Below are 27,593 nucleotides of genomic sequence, written 5' to 3' on the forward strand. Positions count from 1 at the left end.
TTCATGCTGGCCCTGTGCCCGCCGCAGGGCCGTGTGAACACCATTAGCTCCTGTCCTGGAGACTCCCAGAACACCAGCTGCATCTCCCCAGCACCTGTCACTTCCTCACATGGCTGCCCGAACGCGGGCTGTTTCATGCCTCTGTGCCTTCACCTCTGCTGCTCCTCCCAGGTGGGTCCCTCTCCCTTCCCTGCCAGGCAAACTTCCTCTTGTCCTTTAAGGACCAGCTCAAATATCTCCTTGTTTTTGAAAACTGCCATGTGGGTCTTTCTTCCCCTGTGTAAACAAGCTGAATTCTATTCCTCTCTGGGTTCTCAGGGTCAGTGCAAAGCCCAGCACACAGCAGGTGCTTATTAACTGTTTGCTAGATGGCTTAATGCAGACCAGAGTGGTGGGGGAGACTGGTTAATGGTAAGGACGAGATGCCTCCATATGGGCACTGATGTTGGATTCACAGGAGGCTGTGAAAGTGCAGATTTGCAGGTGGCGCCCATGTGCACCCCCCGACCCCAATGCACACACCCACTCATGCCACTTAATAACATTGAGACAGGTGACTCAGGTGGAGCTGGCTTCAGGGGTGGTGAAAGACACCAGAGATAAACCCAAACTCTAGAGAGATTCTGAAGACGAAATAGCTATGAACACGCCTGTGTCCCCCTGAAGTACCAGATGAACCTCTCACAAGGAGCCCTCTGCATCCTCGTCCTCAGTCTCCCTCATATTACCCAAAAGAGCAGCCCAGACAGGAAGAAGGTGGACTCAGGAAGATGTCAGCATGGACTGGCTGTGCAGGGACAGGGAGGACCCTCTGTCAGCAACTGGATGTATCCCTGGCCTATTCTTCCCTCTTCTGCAGCTAGGGCTCGGGCCCAAAGAGCAGACCCAATTCACATGGGGGGAATACAGGCATTGACACGCAGTGGTCCTGAGACCTGGGGATGCATAGGAAAAAAAAGAGCCTTTGAACCTAAACCAGGTCCTCAGTTTCCCCATCTGTAAGATGGAGAGGCTGGAGCACATGCTTTCTAGCTCAGAGAAATATCAACCCTCTCCTTAAAGTGGATGTGGTGAGGGAGGGTAGAGTGAGGAAGAACTGCAGGTCCCTTGGTGGATGGTACGGGGGCCGTGGATAGGGAGCAAGGCTCAGAGCACCTCCCCGGCTCCCATGGCCATACTGACCTAAGGCATCCTGTGCCTTGAAAAATGCCCCACTCCCAAGCTCTTTGATAGGTTTTACTAAGAAGCAGAGGAATATTTGACACAGCTTCCCATGTCTGAAGTTTGGGAAAATAAGTTCTAAGATCTTCCCTTTGTCTCTGCAGTATGCTGTTATTGTGTGCTATACATATATATATATCTCACACACACATATATATATTTGCAATTTTATAATTAACTTTCTGTTGATTTCCAGAGTTTTATGTATTTTCCATAACAGTTTTTCTCCCTCTACTAATGAAAGAAAATGATGACACAGAGGACTTAAATAAAAATGCCTAATTACTTATTTGCCCAAGAGAGCTGAGCAGTCATGCCTGCAAAACACCCAGGATTTTATTACCCTCTGTGAAATATTTTAATTTTCCTCTAAAAGGATTCCAAACAATCCGTGGTTGCAAATGGCAGAGCTGCCTCCTCCGTAATTCAGTTTGTTTCCATGAACTTGAGCTCTGAAATTGCCTACGTGCATTACTAAGAATCAGGGACCCTCCCCTTTTCTCTTTTGGCTTTTTGAGATCCTGACAAACCCAGAAGTTTTGCTCCTGCTGTAAAATTTCCACGAGCCTTTTTATCTCCAGGGCTCCAACTCTGTAAGGGAGTTAAGGCATTGGTATTGTTCCTGTTTTGAGGGACGGAGAACAGGCCCTGGGGAGAAAAGGCACTTGCTCCTAGTCAGGGACCTGCAGAAGGTCAGGCCTGGGACTGCCCCAAAGCCCCTGATTCCAGTTCCAGCTTGGTCCAGCACATTTCTTGGCATGGTGTTGGGCCTTTAGGGAATGCTGGGTGCAGCCATGGTCGTACCTTTGAGAGGACAATTCGTGCTCTTGTTTTGGGATGCTGGGAAGTGAATGGAGCTAAGATCAATGAATGATGACTTAAAGAGCTACACGTTATGGATAACATTTGCAAAAATGGGATTAAGAAAAACCATAGCATATATCACCCATTAAGATGGCTACTATTAAAAAAAAAAAGAAACAAAAAATAATGTTGGTGAGGATGTGGAGAAACAGGAACTCCTGTGCACTATTGGTGGGAATCTAAAATGGTACAGCCACTATGGAAAACAGTATGGTAGTTCCTCAAAAAATTAAACATGAAATTACTATATGATCCAGAAAGTCTGATTCTGGGGAATATGCCCCAAATAAATGAAAACAGGTACTCAAAGAAATATTTGTATACTCATGTTCAAAGCAGCATTAATCACAAAGTCTAAGAGTTGGACACAACCAACGTGTCCATCAACAGATGAATGGATAAACAAAATGTCATTTATCCATACAATGGACTATTATTCAACCTTAAAAAGGAGGGAAATTCTGATACATGCTCCCACATGAAGGAATCTTGAGGACATTATGCTAAGTGAAATAAACCAGTCACAAGAGGACAGAAACTGTATGACTCAACTTTTATGAGTTACTGGAGCAGTCAGATTTACAGACAGAAAGGAGAATGGTGGGTGCCAGACATGGGAGGAGAGGGGAATGGAAACTTACCATTTAATGGGTACAGAGTTTTAGTTTTGCAACCTGAAAAGAGTTCTGGAGATGAGTTGTACAACAATGTGAATGTACTTAATACTACTATATACTTGAAAATGGTCAAGTTTGTAAATTTTATGGTATATATATTTTATGCAAATTTTTAAAATAAAAAATAACTTAAAAAGCTCCTAAACAGGCCGGGTGTGGTGGCTCACATCTGTAATCCCAGCACTTTGGGAAGCTGAGGTGGGAGGATCACTTGAGGTTGGGAGTTTGAGACCAGTCTGGCCAAGATGTCAAAACCCCGTCTCTACTAAAAATACAAAAATTAGCCAGGAGTGGTGGCAGGCCCCTGTAATCCCAGTTACTCGAGAAGCTGAGGCAGGAGAATCACACAAACCCGGGAGGCGGAGGTTGCAGTGAGCCAAAATTGTGCCACTGCACTCCAGCCTGGGCGTCAGAGCAAGACTCCATCTTGGGAAAAAAAAAAATAATAATAATAAAAAAAAAAAAAAAAAAAAAAAGCTCCCAAACGAACCCCATAGCATGGTAAACGGCAGTAACTGCAATGTGATGATTTTTCTAAGAGGCCATTAGAAAACAACTTTATGCTAATTGGCTGTCTCTGGTGACCTAGCCAGTATCCTTTAAGGACAGGCATCAGCAATGACGTCTCCCCTGATGCCTGGAGGCCCAACCTCAACAGCTGTAGCCATGCCCGTTTCCCCAAATGCCTGCTCTGTGCTCACTACTCTGCTGAGTTCTTCACACGCATCACCTTATCATAGGCTCACAGCTGCCTACAAGGCAGGGGCTGTTCTTCCTCTCATTTTAGAGTCATGCACAACTGAGGCCGGGAGAGGCAAGGCTGCATGACAAGGAAGGGTCTACTTGGCTAGGAGCCGAAGCAGGGGGTCTGGGCCCTGAGCCCGCAGAGCACTTCTCCCAGAAGCCTGCCTCTCTCCCTGGCAGAGACCACTGGCTCAGAGTCACCAGGGCAGGGCAGTTTGCCTCATTCATGCCCACATCCCCACCCCACCAGTGCCATAGGGCCTCCAGTGAACATTTGTCCAGTGAATCAATGAATAATTTTGTGTTTGTGTGTGGGGTGCTGCCAACAGGACCCCAGGTGGCACGAAATTTTGGCAGAACTTGGTTCCCAGAATCATCCTCTAAAGGCCTGGCTTTTGAGGAGAGTGAGGTGGCTGTGCAGGGCCAGTGAGCCCTGGGGTCTTCCCCAGAGTGGGGGAGGGCAGGAGGTGGGTGCGGGTGTCCGGGACGATAGAAGCCCCCTGGAATGCAGAGGCGCTGCACTCCGGGAGAGTAGACCCCAGGAGCCTTCCCCAGCTCACCAGTGCAGAGTGTGTGTGTGTGTGTGATGCATGGGGTGTGAGTCTGTGGTGTGTGTATATGTGTAGTGTACTTGGTATGTGTGTGGTGTGTGTGTGTGTATATGATGTGTTTGGTCTGTGTGTCTGTGGTATGTTTGGTGTGTGTGTGGTGCATGGTGTGCGTTTGTGTGGCATGTGTGTTGTGCGCTGTATGTGTATGGTACGTACTGTGTATAGTGTATGTGTTGTATGTGCTGTGTGTGTGTTGTATGTGCACAGTAGGTGGTGTATATGTGTTGTGTGTTTGATGTGTGTGATATGTGGTGTATATGTGTTGTGCAGTGTGTGTGATGAGTGGTGTGTATGCTGTATGTTGTATGTGTGTGGTGAGTGTTGTGTTTGTGTGTGATGAGTGGTGTGTGTGGTGTGTGTTGTATGTGCATGACATGTGTGGTCTGTGTGTTGTATGTGTGGTGAGTGGTATGTGTGATGTGTTTGTGACGTGTATCGTGTGTGGTGAGTGGTGTGTGTATGCTGTGTGTGGAGTGTTGTGTGTGGTGTTTTTTTGTGTGGTAATGTGGTATATGTGTGTTGTGTGTGATGAGTGGTGTATGTATTTTGTGTATGTAGTGTGTGTTGTTATGTGCATGGTAGGTGCTGTATGTGTGTTATGTGTGTGATAAGTGATATGTGTCATGAGTGGTGTATGTGTGCTGCCATGTGTTGTATGTGTGGTGTGTGTGATGTGTTGTCTGTTTTGTGAGTGTTGTGTGTTGTTATATGTGTGGTGTATGTGGTGTGTGTAGTGAGTGGTATGTGTGGTGTATGTTGTATGTGCATGGTAGGTGGTGTATGTGTGTGGTGTGTTGTATGTGTTATATGTGTGGTAAGTGTTGTGTGTGTGTTGTATGTGTGTGGTAGGTGGTAGGTGGTATGTGTGTTGTGTGTTTGTGTGATGTGTGTGTTGTGTGTGTGGTAGGTGGTATGTGTGCTGTGTGTTTGCATGATGGGTGTGGTGAGTGGTGTGTTGTGTTGTGTGTGCATGATGGGTTGTGTATGTGTGGTCTGTGTGATGAGTGGTGTGTTTTGTGTATGTGGTGTGTGTTGTATGTGTGTCGTAGGTATTGTGTGTTGTGTGTTGTATGTGTGTGGTAAGTGGTATATGTGTGTTGTGTGTTTGTGTGATGTGTGTGTTGTGTGTGTGGTAGGTGGTGTATGTGTGTTGTGTGTTTGTGTGATGTGTGTGGTTAGTGGTGTGTATTGTGTGCTGGATGTGCATGATGGGTGGTGTATGTGTGGTGTGTGTGTGGTGTGTGTGTATGTGTCACCGTGTGCATATCAGGGTGAAAGGACTAACAGCTCTGTTAAAAACTGGAATTCCCCATCTGGAGTGATTTCCTTTAAACTCTTCTTCCAGAGACGGTGTTCGCAAAAAAAACCAAAAGCAAAACCCTTGTTGAATTCGACACCCAGGCCCCTGCTGTTTCACATACCCCAGGGCCCACCTCCCGACCTCAGTGCCCTGCTAAGTCCCTTCCAGTATCTTCCACGCCTTCTGACCCTCTTGGCTTGGCAGGAGCCCAGTCTCAGGGTATGGCCTGGCTTAGGGGGACTTTGAGGCTCACTCGAATATTAGATCGAGCCCTGGGTTTGGTCTCAGGAGATCTGAATTCAAGGGCTGTCTCTGCTTCCCCCCTTCCCCTTTCTCCTCGGCCCTCCCTACTATCTGCTAGGTTTTAAGATTTGTGGGAAATACAGCACAGCCAGCCCTCCTTCCTTCTGGGGTTATTGGCCTCATGGCCACCTCCATGTAGAATGGGGTGTGCTGGGGACCTGGGGCTTCACCAGGCGAAGCTTGGCTTATCTATTCAGGAAAACCATCCTGCAGGGGGAATCCTTCCTTCAGAACCACTTCGGGGGCTCCAGGGAGATTTGTTTTTCTCTCAATAGCTTATGTTTCAGAAATACGCCATAAACTCCCAACAGTTCAGCTCCGCAAGTGCCCATCCTCAGTTTAATAGTTCAAATGTCAACTGCAGTATCAACCTCCTCCAAAAGAGGTCTAGTGAAGTAGAAAATGTAAGTCTGCTCGGGTGGTTCCAGTACACAGAACAGACATGGGCAGAACAGGGGGATGTTTTCCCAAGGAAGCGTGGTGCCTCCAGAGTCGAGGAAAGAGCTATTTCCATCTGAAAGCTCAGCTGTGGCTCGGAGGAGCAGCAGGACAGCCAGAGCTGCTAGTGGAAGTCTTGACGTACAAAGCACCGCAGACCACAAAGGGAATCTGAGGGTGTGCCAGGGTTTCTGAGGCAGGGAAGCAATTTCTGACTAAAAGATGATTCACACAGCTTCCCTCAGAGGGCAAGTTTAGTTACTGATGATTAGAAATAAGAATGGAAAGAAAAAGGCTCTGCCATTCTCAGAAAGGATGGGGCACAGGGTGGGGCTGGGCCCCTGAGAGGCCTCCCAGCCCTCACACCACCCTCCTCCACCCGTGCCTGGGGTGGTTCTGCTGAGCGCTGGGAGGAGAAAGCCCATTAGGGGCTTATTTGCTACCACTGGCTCCCCCTAGTTCTCCCAGCCTCACCTCTTGTCATTCTGGCCCTGCAGAAATGCCCAGGCCACAAATCACCATGTTTCCTAAGTGAGCTACACATCTTAAGATCTCTGGGCCTTTGCAGGGTCATGCCCCCTGCCTGGAATACTCTTGCCCCCTGCCTGCTTGGTGAATTCCTCCAGAATTCTCTGGGCCCAGCTCTGCCACTTGGTGGTGAGCAGCGACCCTGGTAGGTTCCCTTCTGTTTCTGCAGCGCAGTTTTCCTAGCTGCGAGATGGGAATGGTCCTATTTGGCCAGCTGATCTGAAGGGGATGTTGAGGGTCAAGAAGGACAGTGGCTGGCATAGCAAACTACAGAGGGGAAAGCTCAGAAAGAGCAGCAGAGGGAAACAGAGTAATGACTGCCACGGATGAGCACCTGCCTGCTCTGTGTCAAGCACTGTGCAGGGTGCTGTACACACCTCAGCTCGTCTAAGCTTCACAACAGCCCTCGGACAAACAGCCTCATGGCAGAGGTGTGGCTCTGCCCTGAGTGGCAGGGATCTGGGCCTGGGCTTGGGATTGTACAGATCTGGGTTCCAATCCTGGCTTGGCCTCAGATCTGCTCGGGTACTCTCGGCATGTGGCTTAACTGCTCCAACTGCAGGGTCCTTACCTACGCATTGGGGTGTGGTGTCACCCACTCTGTGGGTTGTCATACAAAGCAAGGTAGGGAAAGCACTCAGCATTGAGCCTAGCTAAGTAAATGTTAGCAATAATGATATGCTCACTTTATAGACTGAAAAACAGAGGCTCAGAGAGGTTAAGTAACTGGCTCAGGATCACACAGGTGATGAGTGTTGGGGCTGGGATATGAACCTGGTCTGTCGGACTTTAGAGCCAAACCTCTTAACCATTGCTTCCTGAGCTAGGTATTGGAACACCTGGATTCTAATGTCACTAACCCATGGGGTGACTTGGGACAAATCCCTTCCCATTTCTCAGAGTAAACTGAGGGGGCTGAACTAGGTGGTCTCTACGGTTTGTGAATCTTGTAGACCTTGCAATCTATCCTTGCAAATACTCTTTTTTTTCAGTAAAAGACATCAGCTAATTGGGAGGTCTATGGATCAATGCTGCCTGGATGGCTGAGGGTAGTTGTGGAAGAGACCAGCTCAACAAGCTGGAGGTAGTGAGAGAGCACTGGTATGGGCCATGGGACTGGATCCAAGGCCAACTCCTGCCTCTTGCTGCCATACAAGAACAAAAAATTAGAAGGTAGAGACATCAGTCCTGCCTTAAGACTCCTATAAATTCATAGTCACCCATCCACCCATTCACATATTCATCCATCCATTCGTCCATTCATCCATCCATCTATTCATCCACCATTCCATTCCATCAAGCAATCAACACATCTACCCATCCCATCCCATCCATCCACCCATCCACCTACCAGCCAATATATCCATGCATCCACTCATCCATCCACCAATGAACACATCCATCCATCCATTTACCAACCATCACATCCACCCATCCATCCATATATTCATCCATCCACCCATCCATCCACCTATTCATCCATCCACCCATCCATCCACCTAACCGCCATCCATCTGTCTATCCACCCATCCACCCATCTATTCATCCACCCACTCATCCATACACCCATCCATGCATTCATCCATCAATCCATCCATCCACTCATTCATCCATCCACCCATCCATCTACCTACCCACCACTCATCCATCCATCCCCCCTTCTCCCTACCTATCCCTCATCTCATTGATTGCTCATCAACACATTTATTCATCAGTCCATTCACTTACATCACCCATCCACCCAGCACTTCCCAAAAGTCTATCCAAGGGGGATGAGAGAAGACTCAGCTGTCTCTTGCTCTTGAAAAGCCCACAGCCTGGCATCAGACAGCAAGAAGACACAGAGGAACTGGCCTCCTTGTGGAGGGGGAAATACAGCATATGGGAGCCCAGCCCTGCCCAGGGTCTTATTTTCCCAGTCTAGGCTCATTTCCCAATTAAAGCTGATGGGTAGTGAAGCTGGTGGACATTGCATGCCCTTCCTGCCCTGTCTCCTCTTGTATGGTTTCAGAATGTCCTGCAATCTAGATTTCCTGTCCTGGTTTGGAGGGTGGCCGGATGTCTGCCCTGAGCAGAGCAGCTTGGGCCTCTTCTCAGTCTTCATCTGAACCTAGAAAGGGGAGCCCCTGAGAGGGTTTTTGCCCCACATGGCTGGCAGGCCCTGGCTGTGAATCTCACCCTCTGGACCCCAGACCTTTCTTCCCAAGCAGACCATAGGCTAGAGGTGCTGCAGGGTTGGTATCTATGACCAAAACCCTAGTCTGGACATCGGACTCAGCAGCTAGCTTTAGGGCATCCATGGGTCAGTTTTGCCGCTAATTGGCTGAACGGTTTTGGGCAATAGCCTTTCCCTCTCTAGCCCTGATGTCTCTGCTCTCTTTATTTGTTAACCTCTGCATTGCTACAAATGGAATCCCCTTTCGGTGGGTGATTTTATTGCTGAATAACAACAATACTAGTCATACTGAGTGCTGTGTGCTGAGCACTTTCCATTAACTAACTCACTTTATCCTCACAACAATCCAAGATTCTCCCCCTCCCCTAGGAAACTGAGGCACCGAGAGGTTAAATAATTTGTTTATATTCATACAGCTGGTGAGGGATTTGAACGAAGGCAGTCTGGCTCCAGAATCCAAGTTTTAACCACTACCCAGTCACACAGAGGCTCTGCTGTCCTTCCCACATCGATGGCTGTCAGCTCCCAGCAAAGAGAATAATGTGTCCAGGGAACTTACAAGAAAGACCCAGAAAGACAGGCGCAGGTATCTACGATGCCAGGGTTCCAGGCACAGAGGGGACTCTGGTGTCTGAGAGGTAAGGGACCTGGCCTGGGTTACAAACCAAGGACCCCAGTTCCCAGGTCCCTGACCTCTCTCGAGCCTCAGCAGCTGCACCTCCTCAGATGGACCGACTGACCCCTGTCCTTTATGCCACCTGAAAAGACTCAATCCACCAACATCTGGAAATGACATTTCAGCTTTGCCTCCAGTGCTAAAAAGCACTGCTTAATTGAGACTCATCACTGTGGAGAGGTTTCCTCAGCCTTCTGGCAGATCCCAAGAATTCTTTTTGACTATAATTGCATTACACACATCTCAATCCAAGCCCACCCCACAGGGCTGTGCCCACATGGCTGAAGCCCGTTCTGGGAATCGCCCTGTTCCCCTCTCTGCCAGGTCTGCAGGAGGAGATCATTATCAGCATCCCAGTTATTTTAGGAAGTCCTGGGGAGCAGAATAAAGCATCGCTGATCTCCCTTGATTCCCAAATTGGGTGGGGTGGGGGAAGAAGACAAAAACGTCGTCATGTTTGGCATCACCCCCAGGGTTCTCTATCACTGTCTGCATGGGTCCTCTGACCTACTTTCCCCGTTGTCAGTTCTGCCTCCCTTAGCCTGCTGCTCCAGGATGATGCAGGTGGCTGCTCAGCTGCTGTGGAGGGTGCAGGAGCCGCCTCCTCCTCCTTCCCCTACCAGCCCTTGGCTCTTTGCTGCTGACTCACGCTCTCTTCCCCATTTCGATAAAGCTGCTAGCAGCTCCTACAAACCCAACCTGATCGAGAAGGTTGCAGCTGGCTCAGGGGCAGAAGGAGGAGGAGGTCAGGGCTCAGCACATTGGGAGGGTAAACAAAAAAGCTTAGCTGATCACCCAGATGCTCTCAAGGCAGAAACGTTCTACATCTGGGAGCTGATGGACATCTGGATGGATGAACTTTGGGTTTCTCTTCATCTAGTGCTGGGGCAACCTGTGCTTCTAAACCAGACAGGGTTTACAGCATGGTGAGTCTAGGCAGCTTAGCTGAGACAGTAGGTTGAGAGTTTTTCTTATCAAAATGAATAATATTACTACTATTAGCAACAACAACATCATCAGTGGTAGACTGTGAAAATGGCCACAATTATTCTCCTTTCTGAATCCATGTCCTTACAGCACCTCTCATCAAGAGGTGAAGTTTATTTTACCACTGTGTGAATCTGGGCTGGCCTCCTGACTTACACTGGCCAAGAGAATGCAGCAAAAAGTGACAACGTGGCGGTTCAGGCCTCAAGAGAACTCGCACACTTCTGTTCTCTCTTAAAGGCCTGTTGTCACCATGTGAACAAGCCCAGGCTAGCCTGCTGGAGGAGGTGAGACCACACAGGGCAGGGATGAGCCAGCCCGGCTGAGGCCATGCCAAGTCAGCCTACAGTTCTGCCAAGATCAGCGGAGATGTCCACGTGAACCCCTGCAGATGCAGGAGGAAGCCTAGCTGAGACCAGAAGAACCATCCAGCTGAACCCAGCTTGAATTGCTGACTCACAGGACTTTGAGTGAAATGCACAGGTTTGTTTCAAGCCACTAAGTTTTGGAGTAGTTTGTTATGCAGCAACAGCACGCTAATAAATGTTTGTGTGTGTGTGGGCAGGGGGAGTGGGGGTTCAATGACAGGATTTAAAAAGCATAATTAACAATAAAGGTTTCTTTGTCACACAAACATTATAGCAATATTAATAGTATATTAAGTCAAACAGAAACATGTTGCTTACTATCTGACCATACCAAAATATATTAGCAGGATTTGAGACTATGAATCACATTGCTCAACCTGCCCAGTACCTCTGTACCATCCCATGGATGTTGCTCCAGGTGGTGGATGTGCCTGGTACCCACTTACCAGAATCTTGGTGGTGTAGGCGCTGTTGATGGCGATGGCATTGACCAGCAGCTCCATGGTCTTGGTGTTGATGGAGCTGGGGTCGGGGATCTCTTTATAGTGGACGTCGCCGACATAGGCCTGTACCACTGTCATGCGATTGGTGGTCAGCGTGCCTGTCTTGTCTGAGCAGATGGCTGTGGCATTGCCCATGGTCTCACAGGCATCCAGGTGGCGTACCAGGTTATTGTCCTTCATCATTTTCTGGGAGAAGGGGCAGGTGAGAGGGCAACAGTGAGGAGAGGGGCTGGGGAGCATGGGGTGCCTGGAGGCACTGGGTAAACATGCAGTAAATAAGGCAGAGCCACCACAGCCTGCCCCTTTGCTTCCTGCACTTGTAAAGGATCTTGGTTGCTGCTGCCTCCTATACCTGGGCTTCTTTTGTCTGTGCGTGGCCCTTTCCTTTCTCTTTTAGTATCTGAACCATTTAAAAGACTCAATTAATTGAATTTATTAATTTGGATTATAGAAGTAATCTACATTCTTTACGGGAAAAAGGGGGAAAGATAAATAAGGTTGGTTCCCTCTCTGAGTACTTTAAGTATTTTTCTCTTATAGACTAACATAAGTAACTATTCCTTATTTGGTCATGAATTTTCTCAAACGTATTATCTTTCACTGGTGCCTGGCTTTCATTTTCATTTTCATTTTACCAAAAGTAAATAAATTAGGATACAGGAAAATATCTGGAAAAATATCAAAGTATTAATGTCATTATTGCTAAGTGATAGAATTACAGATTTTTGTCTTTTCTATGACTAACATATATCACTTGCATAATAAAAACCACACATTTCTTTAAAAAAATACACAAAAGGGAAAAAGAAAACATATCAACTATTAGCTACCACCCAGAACTAGGTACATCTTGTATATCAACATCCTTTTTTTTTGAAATTTATAACAAAAATGGAATATTCCTATACACAATATTTTCTTCTATCTGCCTTCTTTTCTCTCTGGCCCAACTCCACACTCATACCTTCTTCTAGGCTCTCAAACAAGTAATGCAAATGAAGTAATTCTCAAGGAAATACTGTTCTTCATGCAGGCCCTCCTGACATAGCAGCTGAATCAGATGGAGTTCTAGGCTGTGCCTAGGAATTTGATTTCCTTTATTTTTGCTCCTCATTATAACTCTTTATAACCAGGGTAAAAAAGAATAATAATTTTAATAGAGCTTTATGTTCCTAAAAATGAGTATTAATAGGATTATATTCTCTTGCAGTTCCTCCTACTATAACTTGTGATAATAGTAATAATAAACGCACGTTGAATGATCAACAGCAACTTGAATTTGCAACACGTTACAGTTTGCAAAGCCTTGTTGCGAATTACTTCTTGTCTGATGTTTTAAGAATTCTGTGGCACAGGAAAAGATTCTGGTAATCCATTTTGGCAACTGAAGAAATCTAGGCAAAGTGACCTGACCAGGATCACACACCCGGAGGGGTTTAAAGCTGGGATTTGAACCTACCTCCGTTTAACCTCACAGCCTGGACCTTTCTATTGGGCCTCAGCCCACCTGCACTCTCTGAAGAGGGTTTGTCTGTTGGGCTCAAGAATCTTTAAGTCCGTACTATCCAATACGGTAGTCACATGTATTGTGACTACACCTATAGGGTACTGAGCACTTGAAATGTGGCTATTCTGAAGTGAAATGTGCTGTGAGTGCAAAATACACATCAGATTTAGAGGATATTATGAAAAAATGTAAAAGTAGTAGTTCATTTATAATTTTTATAGTGATCACACATTGGATTGATAATAATTTGGATAATAATGTTGGATTTGACATACTGGGTTAAGTAAATTATATTATTAAAATTAACTTCACTGGTTTCTTTTTACTTTTTTAAAATAATGTAGCTACTAGGAATTTTTTCTTCTTTTTTAAAAAATTATTTTATTTTGTAGAGATGGGGTCTCACTATTTGCCCAAGCTGATCTTGAACTTCTGGGCTCAAGCGATCCTCTTGCCTCGGCCTCTGAAAGTGCTGGGGATTACAGGCATGAGTCACCACGTCTGGCTACTAGGAAACTTAAAATTGCACACGTGGCTCACATTCTGTCTCTTTTTGGGCAGTGCTGATCTAAGTGGTCAGTCATCTCTGTACTCTTGATGGTGGCTCCGAGGTCCAGGCTCAGAGAGGGCACAGTCTGCCTCTCCTGTGTTGGGGTGCTCTCCTAAGTTTATCAAGTGACTGTAAAAGTACCTAACTTTAACACTACCTAAGATGAGCGAAGGTAGCGGGTGCCAGAGATACGAACTGCAGAAGGCGCAGAGGCCTAAAAGCATCTGTATATGATTCTCCCAAACCAGCTCTGTGCAACTTTCAAGGACATCCCCAGGCTCAGTGAAGTGGCTGTGGAGGCCCCCTACTCATGGCTCTATAACAGTCACCTTCTGCTGGCCCTGGGTCCCAAAGTAGCCTCTTGTTGTGGCCTGTTTGGGCTTTGGTTTGTGGGGATGGAGTTTCTTCAAGAACCTTAAAACAGGAAGACGATAAGGGCCGTATTTGTTACACAGAACTGCCACTTTCTGGCGTCTGTCTAGAGATCTCTTTTCTGTATGAAATTACATCGGAGAGCCCAGCCCAAATTCCAGCTTGGAAACTGATGCTCCCCATGCCCTCTGGAGGCTCTGCCAATTTCTCAGAGTGAATGCCTCGTTTATAAACATGGCCACGCCTCCACCCTCGCAGGGGCATTCTGGCATGGGGCACTGGGAAACAGAAGCCCTACGCCCGGCCCTTCGAGGTGGAGAAAACATGGGGCAAAGGAAAGAAAATGAGACCCGGGTGTGAGAACCTGGGGGTGACCCAGTAGGGTCAGACTCGCAGTGACTGGGCACTGCAGACAGTCATGGCCTGGGTGCAGGTGGAGGTGCAGCTCTGCCATCAGGGTAGCGCTTAGAAAGGTCCCAGACCAAGCTTCCCCGGAAAACATTCATGACCCCAGCTCTTCATTTAACTGCTTTAAAATTTCTTATATTTTTAGCCTCTTTCCGAAGGGGAGGAGGCTTCTATGAAATCAGACTTCCTTTTTGTTTTTGGCTTACCCCTCACACTTCAGGGAGCCACCTCTGTGATGAGTTTTACAAGCGCTACAGTTGCCCGCGGGGCCTACGACTGAGACCGCCAGACTTCTGCGTAAATTTGGTGGGGTAAGGATGAATTCTGGCTTGCACGGTGATGTCTTTATTATTTTTTTTAAATTTTTGAGTTGATTATCAATGTCTAAAAATCACGAGAGTCTACATTAAGTCCAGATTTCTGGCTTCTCTTGGAAAAAGGTGACAATGTGGCAATGCTGGGCCTGCACCCCTGCAAGGCGGTGTGTGGCTGGGCTGAATAACACTTGCCTCTTCAGCCAGGGTATGGCTCTCTGGTTTGCTACAGGCCCCTGGACTCTATGAAAGCGTCAGAGTTTTGGGGTCCTGCATACATTCTTCTTCCAAGCTCCTAGGGGGTCTATGGGGCTTCTTCATTCATCTCCCAACCCCAGCACCAGCCCCAGTGATTCCCCCAGGCCCTCAGCTGCAGCTGCATCAGCCGGCTGGTCCTGCTCTCCTCCCCTCTCACCTTCACCGAATAGGCCAACGAGATGGTGACGGCCAGAGGGAGCCCCTCGGGCACGGCGACCACCAGCACCGTCACGCCAATGATGAAGAACTTGACAAAGTACTGCACGTAGACGGGCGTGCACTCAGGCAGCCACGGCTTCTTGTTGACCACGAAGGTGTCCACAGTGAAGTAGAGCACCAGGATGATCACCGTGATGGCTGACATCACCAAGCCTGCAATGTGAGGGACACATGCTCGGGGGGTTCCAGGAAGTGGAGGCTGGGGGTGGTGTGGACCAAATCTTTGGCTGAAAGAGCTCCGGGTCAGGCTGACCCCAGCTCACCTCCCAGCTCTGCCACTCCTTGCTTTATGACCTGTGGCAAGTTCTTGAGACCTTGATCCTCACCGAGCCTCAGTCTCCTGCTCTGTACAATGGGGATGCATACTTCCTCCCCAGGATTTTGTAAGGCTCAAATGTGGTAATAACGCATGCAAAGTGCCCAGCATAGTGCTCGGCAATAGTATGTGCTCGACACATAGTAGGTGCTCAAGAGATGTGTGCCGAGTGACTGTGTGAATAAATGAGGAATGGTTTGCACTGAGCTTTCACACAATAACGATGTGAAGTTGGTATCATTTATTTATTCATTTATTCAACAAATACCTTTTGAGCACCTATGACACGCCAGGCACATCTTAGTTCCTAGTTTGGGAACTAGGGACACAGCAGTAAAGAAGACAAGAGTTCCTGCCCTTGAGGAGCAGACAGTCTAGAGGAGGAGGAAGACAAGAAACAAAAAAACGGACAGTTTCAGATATGGCGACACATTGTGAAGAAAAAGGCCAGGATGATGTGATAGAAAGTGACATGGGGGACAGGGGTAGGGAGTGGTTACTTTAGCTAGGGTGGCCAGGGAAGGCTTCTTGGAGGAGGTGGTATTTGAGCAGACACCAGTCGCATGGTGACCTAGGGAAGAACATTCCATGTAGAGGAAACAGCAGGTGGCTTTTTTTTGGATGAGGAAACTGAGGCTCAGATAGGGGAAGTGACTTGCTTGCAGCCACAGGCAAGAGAAAGGCTGTAACGGTAGGAACGCAGTTGGGGACCCATCCTGATCCCCTGGGGCTTCCTCTTTAGTTTAGCATGCCCATCCCCCATCTGCTACAGGTGCTACTGCAGGTGCTGCGGAGACTGCTCACACCCGCAGACTCTGACAGAGGAGGAGCCTGCTAAGGTGACTGGGTCCCCTTGTTGGGAAGTGCCTGGGAATGCACTCCCATCTTAACCTGATGGCCAACATCCAGTGGCTGACGTGTTAGTCCCAAAGCCCAGCCATCTGCTTTGAGGTAGGACAGACCCTAGAGTTCTGGGCAGCCATGGACTTTATCCTGAGGACAGTGGGAGTCACGGAGGAGGTTTGAGCAGAGGAGGGCAGGGATGGAATTGGGTTGCTCCAGAGCTCCCATGGGATCGGGAGAGGCTGGGAGTTCTCTGGAAATCTCAGCTGCCCCCGGCTTCTTCCCTAGCGTGGACCTGTGCCCCTTGCAGGTCTCACCTGAGAGCACCCTGTCAATAGATCCCCTGCCTACCCATCTCAGGGAATTCAGCCAAAGAGAGAGGCAGAGATGGGCTGTGAACCCAGGAGTGCTTGACTGTGAACTCCATTCTTGGCAGGGCCGAGGTGCAGGAGGGAGAGGAGTGAGGACTTTGAAGGCCATGGGGTTGTTCTCATCGCTTAGTTCCCGGCCCTGTCAGTGCCATGTTTCCATGGAGTCTTCTGCCTGTGGCGGTGGCGATGGCGGGATAGAGGAAATCCCTGGGCCCATAGCTCTCCACCCCCACCTCCAGCTGCGGAGCCTCAGAGCCGGCTCCATCCCTGTCTGACAGTCGGAGGGGCTGGAAGCCAAGCTCCCAGCAGCCGGGAGCTGTCACCAGGCCCCCAAGTTTAAATATAGACAGCCAAGCCTGTAATCTGCTTCCCTTCCCCATGCTGTGGTGTCTATAATTAGAGCTGGGGAGAGAGCCACAAAGGATCGAGCAGCCAGGTGGGAAGGCCTTGGCATTTGCTACCTCCTTACCCGGGAGGGGAAGCCTAGGCCATGCCAGAGGGTCGGGGGCTCACTTTGCAGCTGGGCCAGCGGGGCTGTCACCAGCCATCACCTGCAGTTACCACTTTAGTTGGGATGCCCAGTTTGTTGTGTGGGGGCTCAGACCATGGGTTTCTCCCTGGGCTCTTGGCACTGTCCTTCAACCTCTTCAGTTTTTCCTCTGCACTGTGGCCAGGGTGGTCATGATAAAGCCCAAACCCATTCTTGTCTTCCTCTGCTCAAGTCTCTTCCATGGCTCCCACTGTCCTCAGGATAAAGTCTGTGTTGCTTGGAACTTCAGGCCCTGCACCCTCTCCAGCTGCTGCACCTGCCAAGTGCTAATGCTTTGTATGCAGAGTCTCCTTTAACTCCCACAGCAGTCTGTGAAGTGGGGACAACTATTATCCTCATTTTACAGATGAGGATACAGAGGCTCAGAGCTAGAAGTTACTTTCCCAAGTTCTCACAGCCATTGCCGGACAAGAAGGCAGGCCGTCTGCTACCAGAGCCTTGGATTTGCTCGAGCTTCACTCTTCTGTATCACTGAGTGCTAATGGAGTGCCTTCTGTACACAGGACTCAAACTGGGTGCTGTGGTAGAGAAAGGTGGGCTTCAGGCACTCATTCAAGCCCCCCACTTTGCAGATGAGGTAACTGAGGCCGAGCATGGGGCAGGGCTCTGCCTGGGGTCCCCCTGTGAGCCCTGTCCCCTGCCTCCCACCTGCTGCACTCACCCGCCTTCCCGATCTGCACAGCCAGCTTGGTGAGCTTGCCCTGCAGCACGGACTTCTCCTTCTTGTGCATGCTGGCCTTCTTCCTGTCGTCAGCGTCGCCGCCCTCGGCACTCTTGAGGGGCTGCATCTCCATGGCGGCTGCCCCGTCCTGCTGTTTGGCTGCAGGGGGCAGATCACGCACGTGCATACACACAGACACACAGACACACATGCAGGTCAGCCCACAGGGTGGAGACGCTGGCACCCACCCCTGCCTGCCCAGGGTAGGTGCTGACTGCCTGGACTGAGCCCCGCATGGCTGGTGCAGAAGTCCTGTGATGGGGGCCTGCCTCTTCCAGCCGGAGCTATGGATCCCAGTGGCACTTACTGCCTCAGACCTGGAATCTGGGACACAGCAGGGACTGAAGCTGTTACCCTGGATCCCCCTCTCGGCCTGAACAAGCCCGTGAGTCCTACCCCAGGTGGTCCCTTGTCCTTTCCCACATTCAGACAAGACAGACAGGCTTGGGCTCTACCCAGCTGGTCCTTGGGACCTGTTGTGGGGTATTAAGTAGCCACTAGACGGGAGGGACAAAAAAGGAGGCTTAGAACGTAAAAGACGGCAGCCATGGGAACCAAGTCACTATCCCAGTTGGTGTGGCCTCTTCATGCAGGATGGACTGGAGGGCCCGTGATCCTTTTGGACAGAGACTGAGCCAAACTCCCTACCCCTCAACCTCTAAGGATCTCAAAGTCTTCAGCTGAATGGGGCACAGAGTTCAAAGGCTAGGGAGATGCTGGCCCGTGGGTATCCCCCTCCTCACCGGTGGACACCTCTTTATTTGGCCTGGCACCATGCAAATCACAGCTACACCCCCAAGGTCGTCAGACACCTGTAGGAGTGGATGTGTCTGCCTCTGGCCCTTGCCAGTCTCTGTCTCTGGTGTGACTGTCAGAGCCGGTGGGGAGGGGCCTCAGGGACGTCAAACGCCGGTTAAAACAAAAGGGTTACCTTTGCTCTGGCTGGCGTCCACATTGCCATCCTGCATTTTACCTACACGACAAAGAATTTTAACAGACAACAGAGAACAGACAACACATGGTCGGTCATCACGAAGACGCAACAGGCCACAGACATTAATGTCACAGATGAAGGGAGGGCCGTGCTGACTGCATCCCTCTGTGTGGGGATGCGGGTTGGGGAGGGCCCTGAAGCAGGAGCAGGCCTGGCTGCACCTTAGCTGTGGGGCCTGCCAGCCGGGCAACTCTTGATTCTCTAGGGGACTCAGGAGGGAGGTTTCTGCTGGAATACTTTTGGCCTTGAGCGTGTTACAGATCAAAGGGCAGTATCAGAGGGTGCAGGGGACTAGAGTCTGCTGGAGGAGGCAGCAGAGAAGCACTCAGGCCCCCACACCAAGCTTTTTGTGACTGATTTGGTGTTTTCTGGGTTGAGAGAAGGCAAAGGGAAACTTGTTCAGTTACGTCCTTTTCATTTTCCCATAAAAGAAAACATGCAGACGAGAGAGGGGAGAGGGGGAGAGGAGAGAGAGAGAGAGAGAGAGAGAGAGATAGAGGAGAGAGTGTTTCTAGAATGGAGAGGAGTTTGGACAAGGCACTGAGGTCAATGTGTTCCTTAGTTTTGGCCTTCAAGAGGGATGATCTTTCTCCTTCACACTCTAAAGAGTGTGAAGCCACCCAAGGATGACCCCTTGCCCAATGCCCCTGAGAGTGACCAGAACAAAGAGTGATCAGGGGTCCCCATAGTGGTATATGAGGGACCTCAAGTGTGGCCGGGTTCTTGGTGAAGTGCTCTGGTCCCCAGTGGGGGTGCTGACCCCTTGGTAGGGGTATGGCTCAGGCTACAGCAGCAGGCTAAGTAGTGTCAGTGGGCACCCCCTTCCATACCAGGGCCTGGTGCTGCATCTGGCTGCCCCCCACCGACTCATCAGAGCTGCCTGGGAGGCCCCCACTCCAGCCTTGGCCAGGAGCTTGTGGGCTGGGTGTGCAATGTGGGCAATGGAGGCCTCTGTCTCTTGCCTAGCACACCTGCCTTCGCCAGCACCCTCCCATCTACTGGGCCTGCACGCTCACCCAGAGCTCTGCCTGCTCTGCCAACAGGCCTCGCCCCCTTGGGAGGGGTCTGAGAAGGTTGGCCACCCTTGGATGATGGCTGCAATGGTGATTCTCACAGCTCACATTACAGGACAGTCCACCATGTGCTGGGCACACACATAAGCTCTGAGATTCCATCTAATCCTCACCACAGCCTCACCTCTGAAGGGTGTGCTTGTATTATACCCATTTATGGATGAGAAACTGAGGCTCAGAGAGGGAGATGAGCTGCTTGGGTCTCAATGGGTAAATGGAGAGCTGGCCCCAAAGTGCGTGCCTACTTCCGTCCTGCCATTGCTTCTCCAGAAGCTGCCGTCAGGGAGACCATGGACACCTCTCAGCCCCTCTGAGCCCAGGGGAGGGAAGTTGAGGTGGCACTGCTGGGACAGGGTTCCTGAAGTCTTCATTTCACCACCAACTAGCTGCTGGCTTTATATCTCCCAATCTCATCAAGCTTCCACTTTCGTAAAACAGGATGAGACATTCACCTCCCAGAGTGCCCCAGTTACCTTCATAATAATCACTTGCACGGTTCAGCCTTTTGCAGTTTCAAAGGGCTTTTGCAAGTGTCATCTCTTGTCAGTCTTCCCAGTATCCCTGCAAGGTGGGGCAGGAGGGATTTTCATCACTCTCATTTTATAGATGGGGAAACTGAGGCCAAGGGAAGTTCAGAGGCAGCCTGCATTTAGGAGCATCCTCGGAATAACCCCATGGCTGCAGGATTAGTTCATCACTGTCACTGTGCCCACTTTCTGGGTGACTCAGAGGGGAGAAGTGGCTTCCCCGAACCTCACCCAGCACTGTCTGTTCAAGGGTAAGTGCAGAGCTGTCCCCATGGCCTCCCATGGCAAAGGATCAGTTGCCCATCCTGGGCTTTAAAGTGAAAGACCCCCTGTGTCTCTACTGTAAAATTCTTTCTACTAGATTAAAAAACACAAGAGAAAAAAGCTTTTTAGAGTAAGCAGGAATGAATAACAACAATTATTTTTATTTTCTAAAATAATTTTACTGACTGGGCTCAGGGGCACCAGGGGACTCCACTTCAATAGTTGGTTTTAGAAGGCTCAAAGGGGCCTTTATTTGCATTGCATATTATCAGATGCAATAGCCGGTGTGTGCACTCATTAAGCCCAGCTAGCAATTTCCTCTTTTATTTCCAGAGTGAACACGTGATCAGAAAAATAATCACCAATGCATATGCTGGAGGAAGGGAAGGATGTTCTCGGAGTGCTGAGGCACAGATGGCCTGGTTTCTCAGAAGCGAGGGACTTATTTGGGGCTCTCCTGGCCAAACTGGTGCTCGCCTGGCCCTGAACTATGGTGGAACAGCCAGCTTTGGCCCCATGTGGGATCTGGAGATGGGCTGTATTTCAGGAGAGCTAGGAATGGGGTCCAAGACTGAGCCCTCAGGTGGGGTCTCAGAGGCCCTTCTCTGTATCTGGAATCAGATGCACCTTTTCCAAATGGGTCTATTCTCTCTGTGCATCACAAAGGGCATGGGTGTGAAGTGCATGGATTGGGAGGATTCCTGGTAAGCTGACCTGATACACAAGCTCTGGGGAGAGAGACCACTACCTGGGAGACTTGGGAAATACCACTTCTCTTCCCTGTGCCTCCATTTTCTCCTCTGTGAAATGGGCTGATATCAACTAAGGTGATGTTTATGAAAGGCACTGGAAAATCACTGTGTAAACGTTGGGAGTTAGTAGTAATGTGTTATTATTATTGTTGCCCAGGCTGGAGTGCAGTGGCGTGATCTTGGTTCACTGCAATGTTGAACTCCTGGGCTCAAGCAATCCTCCTACTTCAGCTTCCTGAGTTGCTGGGAATAAGGATGTGTGCCACTATACCCAGCTAATTAATTTTTTTTTTTTGTAGAGATGTGGTCTCACTATGATGTCTAGGCTGGTCTCAAACTCTTGACCTCAAGTGATTCTCCTGCTTCGGCCTCCCAAAGTGTTGGGATTATAGGCATGAAGCACTGTGCCCAGCCCATGATGTATAATTTTTTTTTTCTTTTTTGAGACAGAGCCTCACTCTGTCTCCTAGGCTGGAGTGCAGTGGCGTGATCTCAGCTCACTGCAATCTCCACTTCCTGGGTTCAAGCAATTCTCCTGCCTCATCCTCCTAAGTAGCTGGGATTACAGGTGCCCACTACCATGACCGGCTAATTTTTGTTTTTTTTTGTATTTTTAGTAGAGACAGAGTTTCACCATGTTGCCCAGGCTGGTCTCCAACTCCTGACCTCAAGCAATCCACCTGCCTCGGCCTCCCAAAGTGCTGGGATTTCAGGCATGAGTCATTGCGCCCGGCCTCATGATGTATAATTAACTGTGATTATAACCATGATTACAGGTCATGTATTACATAGTGATACACTAGTAATGTAAAAGAAAAATAACTAAATAATAATGGCAATCATAATGCTTCCAAGATGAATGGACCACACCCATTTTTCAGTAGGGGGCTTGGGGGAGCAGGGTCAAAGGAAAAAATTATCACCCTAATTTTTTTTTTTTCCATATCCAAGTCATTGTGATCTGGCTCAGAGGAAGGAGGGGAAAGAACACTTAATTCTCTCTCAATCGGCAAGGTTCCACCTTGTGCCTCTCCACCTGTAATATGCTCTCACCTGGAGTCTGGAAAGCCTGTTAAAATGCAGATTCTCCTTCAGCTGGTCTGGGGTGGGGTCTGAGATTCTGCATTTTTATTTTTTTATTTTTATTTTTATTTTATTATTATTATACTTTAAGTTTTAGGGTACATGTGCACCCTAAAACTTAAAGTATAATAATAATAAAATAAAAAACTGAGATTCTGCATTTCTAAGGAGCTCCCAGGTGATGTGCAGGCTTTGGGTCCTGTGATCACATTTTGAATAGCAATGGCTTAGAGCATTATTTCCCAGAGTATATTATGGGGCAGACCAATTCCATAGGATTCAGCCAGGAAAGGTCTTGCAGTCAAATCAGCCTAGGAAACTCTGTGTGACTCTGTAACTCTCCGCTACACACCAGCATATTCGAGGCTCTGAGCAGTCCTGTAACCAGGACTAATTCTGTAACCAGGAAGAGATCAATTCAATCCAGTGGTTCTCAAACATCTTTGACCGCAGAATCCTTTTCTTGGGGTAAAGCCCTCTTAACATCCTTGTGAAACTTACAAGACACACTCCACTGGGAAATCCTGGATCAGGAGGAGAAGCACACACTTTAGAGCCAGCCAGGTCTGGGTTCTGGGTTCAAATCCCAGCTCTGCTACTTTCTAGCTCTGTGACCTTAGGCTAGTGTCTTGGTCTCCTTGAGCCTCAGTCTCCTCATCTTTAAAGTGGGGACAATAAAACCTGTATCATGGGGGTGTCATGAGGATTAAATGAGATGGTGAATATGAAATACTTTCAACAGTGCCTGGTATACAGTAGGTGGTCAAGAAATGAACGTTTCCTACAGTTTCTCTTGGGATATTTGGGGTTTTCTGCTGCAGTTTGGAAGTAAAGCTGCCCTTTTTTCTGAGACTGGCCAGCCTGGATGGGGTCTGTATGTTCACAAAGCTCAGCAGGCTTACTGCCGGGGTGAAGTGGGTGCCCCCTCTAGGTTCCTTCTCTCTCAGCCATGGGTTTGCCCACATGGGTTCTCCTTGTCACCCTCAGCCACCCCTCCCTGAGGCATGACACCTCCCACTCCCCAAGCTGTCATCCTTCCTCCTCCTGTGCCTGAAATAGATCCACACCAGAATGAGTCCTTCTTGGCAAGGCACCGCTCGCAGAAGTGCCTTACTCAGCCCCGACACCTACTAGGTGCTTCCATCTTTGGTCACTTTGAATGCAGGTGGCTTGGGGAGAGGTCTAGGGCAGGGGATGGGAGGCTGCGGGGAACAAGTCTCCATATTTTGCAGGAGTGGTGAGAAGTGAATGATATGATGTAATGGATGAGAAACCCACAGCCCAGTGCCTGGTATGCAGAGACGGTGGGAAAAAGATTTTCCCCTGCCCTCAGCTCCTCTGGGGCAATGTTTTCATGATGGAGCCCTAATGGCTCTCAACAGTTCAGGAGTAGCCTGGGGGACTATTATGTCACCTTATTTGGGGATAGGGGTGGTATCTGAGTAAACAAAAGCCTTGTCTGTTGCTCTGAAGCCAGAAGGGGATAGAAATCCGAAATCTTCTACAGGCTTTGGGGCAAGTGAATGGAATTCCTTCTTGCCTGTGTGTAAGGAGATTAAGATGCAGACCCCAGTACACAGTGGCAGCCCCTCTCCCCCACCCTCCACCCCTGTGACCCAGGACAAATGCTCCAGCACAGGCAACAGCAAGAAACACCAGTCCACATCCGAAGGACAGAATCAGGCCCGAGCCCAAGCGAACCCCCTGCCCGTTGGCTCCGTGAAAGAGAAGAGGAAAAACTGTTTACTGGTGGCTCAGCCATGCTATAGGACAGGGCCAAGGAGCTGAATCCCGGCCTGGGTCCCCTTGCCTCGAGGAAATTTTAGAGTCGAGGACTAGAGCCTTTGCTGGGGACCCAGATGCCAGCTTCAGCCCAAGCCCTGATCCCAGGCCTTCTTCCCAAAGCCAGGACCAGGAATACACTTAGGAGAGGGCCACGCCAGGTGGGACGCTCCTTCTTGGGAGCCAATCTGAAGCCAAAGTCTTGTCTCTTGTCTGGGCTCCATGGGGAGTCAAGGGCTCGACAGGAGCCAGCACCTTTTTGGCAGCTGTGAGGCTGACAGGTTGCAGAGCTGACTCCCCCGGCTGTGGCTCCTGTCTTAAGCGCCTGCCCCATATGAGAAGGTGACTGTCCCAGCGGCCCATGCACATCCGAGATCTGTGCAGTCCAGAACAAGGAAAGAAAGCCCAAAGTTGGGGTGGGGGTGAGAGACGCCCATCCAACCACGACCAGGAGCTCGCCGTGGGAGACATACCATTGACTAGGCTGGCATTCGCACTATCTGCAGCATTTGAAGCTGCCGCACCGTCTGCTGCTGCAGGGGGGTGGGAGGGATGGAAAATGCAGTGTCACAATGGAGAGAAGCAACAACGACAAAGACATGAACCAACTTGCGGGGAGATAACATGACTCTATTCTTAAAAAAAAAATTATCCTTTGGAAACCAAGAAACTCAAATTTGGGGTGGGGGTGAAATGTTCCATAGAGATGCCGCAGAGGTTGAGGGGAGAAACTCAGACATGGAGGGTCTTTCAAATAAAGCATGGTGGATGACCAGGGTGGTTAGCTGGGATGGTGCTGGTCTGTGCTGAGGTCTGGACCCTGCTGGTCCAACCAGTCAAGAGAGTCCCCTGGAAGAGAGGGCTCCATGAAATGAGGAGATCTGGCTGCCCATTGGGGGCCAGGAGTGGAAAAATATTCACTAGGCAGTGCAGCGTGGGCACGGACCACTCAGAATGAGTATTCTCCACAACCACCATCTCTGTGCATCAGGGTGTTCTGGCAGAACATTTGCTAATGGTGATGACTTTGACTTAACTGGATTCATGCCCTTGATTCAGGCCATTGCCTCCTTCCTTAACCAGCATTCCAGAGACTGCTTTGGAAACTCTCATGTGAGATGCCCCCCAAATTTAAAAGGTGACATCAAGCATGTTGCATTTTGTATATGGGATGGAAAAGGCACTAGTGAATTTTTCTTAATTTAGAAATTAAAAGTGATATGAGATGGCTAAATTCACACCTTTTGCTCTTTCTTGGGGGTGGGGAATAGTGTTCTATGGGCAGGAAGAGACCCCACTGGGTGAAGCACACTGTTGCGTGAGGGCATGGGCTCCCCAGGGGTGCTGGTGGGGAGAGCAGGGCCTGAGGGGAGGGTCCTATGATGGTGAGCAAGCTTTGCATGCTGGTACGCAGGGCTAAGGGTGGTGTAGAGATGGGGGTGGTACCACTTGGCATTGGCTGGTAGGGTGAGGCACTGTAAGGGCAAGAGGGTGGAGTGGGGTGTTGGCTTGTCCCACAGGGCTGGCATCACATGAGGGCACAAAGGAGGGTCTGGGGGGTGGAGCCACCCGCAGGCATGTGGGCTCCTCCAGCTGTGTGCTGGTGGTCTAGGGGCAGGGCCCAATGACCAAAGCCTGCTGCTATTTCTAAAAGCCCATCTACCCTGAGGGTGTCTTACTGTACCTGGTAGCTGAAGGCCATCCCCCTTCTTCACACCTGTGTGATGATTTTTGAGACATGTTAATGAAGGAGAAGCACACAGCCTCATCTGCCCATGCACGCGCACACACACACAAACACACATGTGCATACACACATGGCCATACACCTAGAGTCATCCTGAAATGGGGACATGTGGTGGGCTCTAAGCAACGTTCCTAGTGGAGGTGATGGGATGGGAGGGCAGAGGGGGCCCAGCTGAGGCCATGCTGCTCATGGTGGCCTGAGATGCTGGACTGCTCCCCCAGGCTTCCTCTGCCACATCCCTTCCACATTCCCCATCTTCTTTCTACATGAGGCTATTTTTCTGACATCTCCATCTCACAGGAGTGCAGGTGCATGCTCAGCGAAGGACCCTGAACTGTGCTTCTGGGGCAGTTGACACTTGTCTTCCTACTGGCATTTAAAAACCACAGATCTGGCCCTGCTAGCATTTTAAAAACCACAGATCTGGCCCATAGAAGAGTCTGGGGGCGTCTTCCCCTCACTCAAGCCTCAGTGAGGTGAAGACAATGAGCACAGGCTGCTGCATCCTGCCTACCTGCTCAGATCTGCCTAACTGCTATCATTGTGGAATAGCGCTCAGTCATCCTACCACAGATTCAAACCCAGCATGTGCACACTCTCCTTATGTCCTCTGGGACTCTTAGTCAGGACTCTTTCCTCAGTTTCAGCCTCAGCACCCCTTTACTCTCTCCAGCCTTCTAATTTCCCAGAACACAGCTCAGCCCCATTGTCCTGCTGGAGGGGCCACCATAATCTTAGGTGACCCCCTAGAAAATGGGTTTTGCCTTCAGGAACAAGTAATCTTCAGTCTCGACCTAAGCTCTGTGCCTGATTGGCCTCTGAGAGCTGGAGGGAGCAGGGCTGCCCCTAAATTAACTCACTGGGGGAGGCATCTGTCCTCTCATCTCCCTTCTGGGGTTCTAGAAGTTCTGAATGTCACAGATCCTCCCTTTGTGCTTGAGGAAGGAGACAAAAGACTGAAAATGTGAAAGGGGGGCTATCTTTGAGATCAAGTGCGGTGACAGGTAAGGAGTCAGCTATGCTGGGACCAGAAGCCTGGGCCTTTGGATTTGGGCCTGGCCTGAAGAGACTTGAGCTTTTTGTTTGAGCATCTTTCCCTCTGTTCTGAGAGACAGTTTTAGCTTAGGTGGTCAGCTCGCTGCATTGAGGAGAGCCCAGTGAATAAGGAATCTTATTTTCAAGGAGGAGGAAGAACCAGAACTCAGACAAGATGGTAGGTCTGGGAGCACTGGAGAGTAAACTCATAATGGTTGATTTGGAGCCATGCATCTGGCTGCCTTTCCCAGAATCTCCTCTGCCCATGTCTTGGATGAATCTATGCTGGGTGGATTTTCAATTCTGCTCAGTGGAGTTGACAATATTGGAAGGAATATGCTTCCAATGGGTGGGGATTTCTACTCAATACTGGAGTGATGATGGGACCAATTGATGCTGGCTGTTTCCACCACTTGAGGCTGAAGACTCAACAACATGGTCAGCATCCTTGGCCTGGCCCGGAGGGGAAGGAGGGGCCTCCATGACATGATTGGACAAGACAGAGACTGGG

General features: G+C 49.5%; 1 protein-coding gene across 19 annotated transcripts in view; it reads right to left on the bottom strand.

The window, feature by feature from the left end:
• ATP2B2 (ATPase plasma membrane Ca2+ transporting 2) overlaps window positions 1–27,593 on the bottom strand; it is a 383,942-nt gene that overhangs the window by 37,104 nt on the left and 319,245 nt on the right. For 11 of the 19 annotated variants that reach the window (XM_016940458.4, XM_054680370.2, XM_054680368.2 and 8 more), the window contains 6 exons: window positions 25,985–26,017; window positions 24,774–24,833; window positions 18,757–18,798; window positions 17,766–17,924; window positions 14,963–15,177; window positions 11,340–11,582 (listed from right to left, as the gene is read on the bottom strand). In XM_016940458.4, the coding sequence (XP_016795947.1) occupies window positions 11,340–11,582; window positions 14,963–15,177; window positions 17,766–17,924; window positions 18,757–18,798; window positions 24,774–24,833; window positions 25,985–26,017 (752 nt within the window). The remainder of the gene's footprint in view (window positions 1–11,339; window positions 11,583–14,962; window positions 15,178–17,765; window positions 17,925–18,756; window positions 18,799–24,773; window positions 24,834–25,984; window positions 26,018–27,593) is intronic. The other 8 variants (XM_054680372.1, XM_024355326.3, XM_063805437.1 and 5 more) reach the window with 4 other exon arrangements.

The sequence above is a fragment of the Pan troglodytes genome, chromosome 2 (genome assembly GCF_028858775.2).
Source record: "Pan troglodytes isolate AG18354 chromosome 2, NHGRI_mPanTro3-v2.0_pri, whole genome shotgun sequence".
Classification (NCBI taxonomy): Eukaryota; Metazoa; Chordata; class Mammalia; order Primates; family Hominidae; genus Pan; species Pan troglodytes.